Raw genomic sequence first — 7,402 nt, forward strand, 5'->3', positions numbered from 1 at the left:
ATAAAAGAACTCTCATATATCTATATGCAAAATAAAATTGGTTAGGGACAATTCTAGAATTAACATTATTGAAGCATTTGTTACTTATCATTTTGTGAATTATGAGTCAGCTCACAGCAAAATTAGGGACGAAAAGAGATCAAATTAACAATTTCGGTTGCATTCATTGAGGATAGACAACCCTGTTGAATATATTTTAGGAATAGATCAAAGACAATATTTAAAATTGATTCTGAATTTAGTTTAGTAATATTAACGTCCCGTTTTTAAAGCAATACTAGGGCTATTTTGGGACTGACCTCGTAATTTTGAATCGCGGTCAGATGACGAGGACGACACCTGAACTGGTATCCCCTTTCCAAACTTCCACACCACACTAGCTGGAGGACGTTTGGCCCAGACGTATTTAACGTGCACCAGACCCGCTCCCACGACGGTTCTTAGGTGGAATCGGATCTCAAACCTGAAACCTCCGGTTCTGAAGCCGAGACCTTGCCACCGCGGCCCAAATTGATTTTAAGAATAGGACAAATTTGAAATGACGGAAAGGATGAGATATGAGCAAATAATAGTTTACATATTCATTTATCTTTGCTTTTAATAAATTTGATTGTGTGTATATTTGTATTGGCCCTCAACAGGCTATATCATTTGACTTTGAGCTATCACACGTGGTGTATATATATTTCGGAAAGTGTAAATGTGCACCTCAAAGTGATTTTTTTAAAAAAAATTAATAAAATTTTGAATAAAAATTAATTTAACATGAATGCATTAATATTTTGTCTCTATGATTCTCGGGGCAATTATAATCTTCTTGCTTCCCTTCCCCCTAGCTACGCTTCTATATTTATATCATAGAAAAATAATTTTTTCCCCCTCTGTGATTTGTACTAATAACCTAAAAATGTTTTGGGAGTCAATTCCCAATGAGATTTCCTTTTCTTTTATTTTTCCTTAAATGTAAATTTAAAAAAAAAAGTTAAAACCTGGTTTAAATTCTGAGTGAAAAACCAATTAAATTAATTAGTAAATTTTATATATCAATGAATAAATAATTTTATTATTTCACTGTCATCATCAGCATTAACATTTTATAACTCTTTCTGTATTTAAAACAATGCATTTGTGGCAACACTGAGATAATAAAACAAATCTCCAAACGATAATCAGTGTCTTAAAAAATTGTACAAAAAATCAAGAAATTAATTTTTATTTTTTAGAATGTTAAAACTTTTATATTTTTTCTTTGTTCGTTTTCTTTTGATATGAGTGGCATCGAAAAAGACACTCTTGCAAATCTTTACGATTGGTTGGACACTATCCCCTTTTCCAGACCGAAAAAAAATTTAGCCCGAGATTTTTCTGATGCTCTCCTGACTGCAGAACTCATCAAATATTTCTTTCCTGGAATGGTAGATCTTCACAACTATCCTAGCACGCATTCTATGGAACAAAAAAAGATCAACTGGTCTACTTTGAACAACAAAGTTCTCAAGAAATTAGACTTCCCTTTATCTGAAATGACAATTGCAGAACTGGCAAGCGCCAAACGAGAAACAACAGAATACTTTTTAAATACTTTAAGGGGAAAGATTGACGATTTTTTAAAAAACAAACCTCAGCGACTAAAAAGGAAGAAGGACCTTCGAAGGCATGAAGCTCATGGTAAATTCATTGATGAAGTTGGCTCATTTACCGAGCTAGGGACTGCTTCTAAATGTATAAGTGAGGACATCAAAGATACGACTGAAAGAATAGAGCAAAAAGTTGGTATAGAAATTGGTAAAAAAATGTGGTCTTTTCGAGATTCGGATTTGGATACTGTGCCTCGAGAAGTTTATGAACAAAAAGTTCAAGAACTTCTAGAAAGAGATGAAACCATTCAGGTTTTAAAAGCACGGATCCAACGTTTGGAATATATGCTTCATCTGAAGGATATCACTATAGCTAGGCAACAGCAACTTCTCGATAAGGCAAAACCAGTTCAAAATGTTACAGATAAAAGTCCAACCAAGAAACTCATACAAAGATGAAACATCTCAAATGGTTGCAACACGCTTTAGAAAATGTATAATAAAGTTATTTTTAAACCAATCTTAAAAATTATATCTAAAATATTTATATTCAAGAAAAATGCTAATTATTCCACTAGGACTGATTATAATTTTCCATTAGCATAAGATATCTCCATAATGTTGCACGAAATTCTGAATATTAGCTAATATTATGAAGATATCAGAACAATGTTTCTGGGCATTTTGTACTAATAGGTTGCATCTTGCATGAAAGCTGTGGTACTTCATGCAAGAAGGCGAATGTAGAATACCATTAATCACGAAATCGTTGATTGCTGGTATGTCGTTATTACATAAGTATCAATGCTTCCCTATTAGCTTAAAATTTCCAACAATATTGCTACGATATCTTTATGGCACTAGACGGCATTCAAAATATCGGACAACATCATGGAGATATTGTACAATAATCCTGTGCAGTACTTCTCGGTTGTAACGGCGACCAAAAAGCGCCAAGAAAAAATTTCGTCAGTTTGGCATTTGAGTATATTTTTATAATTTGGCAAAATTCTTTCCTGGCGATTTTTGGTCGTCGTTAAAACCGAATTGTACCTCTTGTGCTAATAGGGCTATTAAGAAAAACACGTCAATAAATAATCCATTTTACAACGCTTTTTGTTTTCATTTGTAAAACTTACGAACAAAGTACTGTGCCAAACTTATGCATATTCATATATTAACTCGCCAAATTCGTTATTAAATGTAATCTATCTATCGGCATTAAATGTAACCTATTTTGTTTGTAGGTAGGCCAAAGAGTCAAGAACTTGCGACGATACAGTACCATATTCTTTGTTTAACCATGGATATTATAACTTTAAACAGATAAAAAATAGCAGCTTCTATTTAAGTAAAAGTTTGTATTTGTATGGAGTCTTGTTTTCTTTATGTCCAATCACTTTATTAATATGAATACTTAAACCCTTAAAACCAAAATTTTGTATTAAATATCACCCTATTTCTTATATTTCCAATGGATTCAGAACAATATTTCTTGGTCATCTATATATAGCTTATCCTTTTAGAGCTTTAAAGTTGAGTGGTATAAATATAATACTCCAATAGGTAGATAAAATTCCATGAGGGGTGCTCGGTTTATACGATAAATTCGAATCATTTTTTCATGATAACAATTAAAGTCCTACACCAAAGTAAGGACGTTACCTACAACGAAAAGAATTAACGTGCATTAGACACCTATACATGGTATATTTTCAAAAAAAATCAGGCTCTTTTAGAACTAGATACTGTGTGATATAATCTTCGATATTCTGAATATCGTATAATATCGATCGGTATAGATATTGATATAGTATTGCTGGGCATTTTGAACTATTAGGAGGTCTGCAAAGTATAATCTTTCAGCTACGAAATCAAAAGTCTTGAAATTCGGTCATTGCATTATCAGATTGTTTAAACATTTCAACTGTAATGAAAAATCACAAAGAATTTAAATTAATTTCTACTATTTGCATATTCATTTTTTGTTCAACCTCTATTAAGTAGGCATTTCAATATTAACAAGAATAAATATGCGGTATATTTTTAAAATTATGTTTACATTATTAAAACTGAAATATATTTTTTTCTTTATATTTATCGAACGAATTTATGTTTGTTCTCAAATACGGCAACCTTCCGCGCTTTTGGGCTTATGCCAAGAGTCTTCAGGGGCGAGAAGAAATTAAAGAAACAGATGCTAACATTTTATTTAGTAAAAAAATTAAAACTCCGATTATCTACCGAATAAGATGGCAGAGTAACTGTATATAATATGCAATATTGAACTAATCATACGAACAATAAACGAATTGGAAGAAAATATATTAAAGGGTGAAATATCAAGACTTAACAAAGAACTTTGGAAATGCGTTCATCTTTCATATTGCGCTTCGTCCTTCTGTAGGCTAAAGTATTCCTGATGATATTTCAAAATACTCATTGTGCGCTAATTTTATTAAAGTTCGCAGCTTAAAAATTGTATTGGAAAAGCACTCACATGCTCAGTCTGTAATATAAATTTTGTTTGATTCATTTAACATTAACATAGATTAAAATTTCAAATATCTTTCAATGTCTAGTAGTAGATCCTGTCATTAAAAAAAAAATAATGAAAAATATTTTCAAAATATCATCAAAAATACTTTAAATATTGTCTTCTAAAATGTTAGGATGTGAGGTAATTCAACAGTTTATAAAATGAAATAATTTGAAATGAAGCAAATAATATCTCAAGTTCTCATTTAAAGGAAGAGGTAATTTTTCAAAGGATGTTTTTATTTTTAAAAGAAAAGATGGTTTGAAAAGTCACATCAATGCGACTTTCACTAGAATCCATGGCTCGGCGAATTATTGGAAAACTGGAATGTGCATAAACAGAAAGAAATCTTATGCTATCTGTGGCAGTATCATTTTAAAATTGAGAAATCGATTACAATCAATTAGACACCAGTATGGGTATGGCCGATCATAAACCATAAAAACTGACAACATTTACATAAATTTGAAATAGAACCCACAGTGCTAGATTAGTTCGATGCAATATTTCTTTATGCAGAAAAATTGTTTCTAACCACAGTACAAAATAGGATTTATCAACATTTCCAGGTATTCAGTAATAATGAATAATTATTCGATATTTCACATCCAGAATGGACACAGCCACTGACATAGTAATCAAGAGGCAAATGTTCTGCATGCAAGGTTTAGGGCCTAACATGGGGGTTAATTCGCGTCTAAGAAATTGCCACTGTCTAAAGAAAAATATCATGAAGGGATTAAAAAATAAATGTCATGTTTCGGCACATTTATTCTTGCTAAATCACTGGTGGCGAGAAAAAGAATTATATTATGCCCCTGGAGTTATTTATCTTCTTTATGCCACTGGATGCAATGCGAGTTGAATAGTGTTTTCCATTCTAAAGATTCAATTTAAGACTAGAGCATCACAACCATTTTAAAAGAGCAAGAGTAAAAAGAAAGGTAGATGTAATCGAATCAGCCCCATGATCATGGAAGACTATTAACGAAATAAAATGATGTTCTGGCATAAGTTTAATTACTGTTTTTCTTCAGTAAGCTTGTTATCTTTACTTATATCACTGATTACAAACTATTATGTTTTTAACTGAGAGCAAAAGATTCACCACATTTTAATTGAACGCCCCCTTTATTAAATCTTCATTATCTCTACTTTTTCATTCATTGTCATTAAATTTAACAGACTTAGTGGGTGAGAAATACCACATGAATATTTTTAACTTTAAAAAATATATTCACATTCATTCTTGCATTTAGAATTTTTAATATCTGTTTGTGTTAAAAATTTTAAAGCTATATTACATGGTTATTTTTGAATCAATGTATTGCATTAAATGCTGTTTTTATAATCTTGCACATTTTTTTCTCTCCTTTTTTGTATCATTAGACCCGAGTGTTTTCATCTTGAACTTTTTTTCCCATTTATATCTCACTAAGTGTTTCTTTTTTTCTTTTTTTTGTCGTTTAATAATCTGATCTTTGACCTTTTGTTTGGTGCAGTGTGCACAATTATGGCTTCCGTACCAATAAACAACAAAAACAAAACACAAGCTTTGAATTAAAAGAAAATCATAAAAAAAATCAGCATAAGAAAAAAAGCTCTCTTCTTATTAGATGAGCACACCTCATTATAAATCGCTTAAAATAATGACTATGGATATGGATTCTTTTACTAACAGTAGATATAAATTATTAAATGAGAATTTTTGATTCAATATAATTGAAGAATATTGCCCGAAATTTCTCTGAAATCTTCCTAGTATCTAACATTTTTATAAGAAAGCCACTTAATTTCAGTTTATAGATGTATTACAAAAAGTTTAAAGCTTTATATAATCCTTATTACCTTCTATACTTATATTCGTTTGTAATGAATGATTTCTTCACTTTTAAAATCAACATATCATTTATCTCTATTTTAATAATAATGGTTAAAATATTTTTCAATAATTACATAACTTCAACAAAGGAATAAAAAGAGTACATTTAAATTAGAACAAATGCAAGCACTTATTTTGCAGAAAATCATTTGAATTGTGAATTACGAGAAATCTGAAATAATCTGCATATATATACATATGTAAACATGTTAAGCACCAAGCTAAGTTGGGCAACTTTTCAATTGAGTCCACATTGTCAGATTTCATTAAAATACTGGTGGGCAGATATTTGCAAGTTTGATATAAGATATACTTTTGATACATTTTTTTTTGCATGTATTTATAGCAATATGTACCCAGTAATGCTTTTAAAAATGCTTTATCTTCAATCAGTTTCCTGTAGTTTATGTTTAATACTTAATGAATTTTTTTTGGGAGGGGGGTAACAAGTAATATTCAAGCATATTCTTTTATGTCTCCTAAAACATTTAAATTTTACTGATAAATGAATATAATTTTTAAACTAAGGCAAATTTCATTAATGTGGCTTGTACAAAAAAATGTACTGTCTATAATTGGTAACTAATAAAGTCAGAATGAAAAGTATGCTGTCAATCACAAAAGAATGATGTGGTCTAAAAGGAAAATATAGTATTAGTTGCTAGTGATTGAAGGCAATCTAAAGGGAGAGTACAGTGCCAGTTCACAAGTGACTAACACATGGTGCTTAATATTTTAATGTAACATTCATTTAACAACAATTATTCCAACAAATATTTCTCAATATCTATGAGTTTTCTGCATCATGTATAAGTAACAATTTAAACAGCATTGTGGTTGCATATTGAAAACTACTAGTTTTCATAATTTTTAACAAATAATGGGATAATTAATTCATACCCTCCAATATTGTTTACACAGTTATTAATAACACTTCTTATCACTATATTACATAAAATATCAACAAATTATTAAATAATAGATATTTCCAAAGAATTTTAATTAATTAAAACAAAAATTTTCAAATATTATCAAAATTATTTACAGACATTTATTACTATTAAATAAATAAGTTAAATAATTTTTTTTTAAAATTCCATCGCACAATTTTGTTGATCAAACAAATTACTTGTTTGACATTTACAATCCCCCCCCATCAAATAACAGGCATTTTTGCTTTTTAAAAATCATCCTGCTGAGTTAAACATCATAATAAACTCTGATTTACATTTTTGTAATGAAGAGTGACTCCAATGTTTTTGTATTCAAGTTGGAACAAGCTTCCATTTTTTTTTTTTCGAACCATGCCAAAAAATCTTTCATTAGCAGCATTGCTCAGAAAGGTATTTCCAACGTTTTTTAAATTTTTGGTAAATATATATCTATGTGGTTTATGTAGCTTTC

General features: G+C 29.8%; 1 protein-coding gene across 1 annotated transcript; it reads left to right on the plus strand.

Moving 5' to 3' along the window:
* The first annotated feature begins 1,268 nt into the window (after positions 1 to 1,268).
* LOC129985018 (sperm flagellar protein 1-like) lies at positions 1,269 to 2,036 on the plus strand. Its single transcript, XM_056094948.1, has one exon. It carries the CDS (start codon positions 1,269 to 1,271, stop codon positions 2,034 to 2,036), a length of 768 nt encoding a protein of 255 aa, XP_055950923.1.
* The last annotated feature ends 5,366 nt before the right edge of the window (positions 2,037 to 7,402 follow it).

The sequence above is a fragment of the Argiope bruennichi genome, chromosome 9, assembly GCF_947563725.1.
Source record: "Argiope bruennichi chromosome 9, qqArgBrue1.1, whole genome shotgun sequence".
In the NCBI taxonomy this organism is placed as follows: Eukaryota; Metazoa; Arthropoda; class Arachnida; order Araneae; family Araneidae; genus Argiope; species Argiope bruennichi.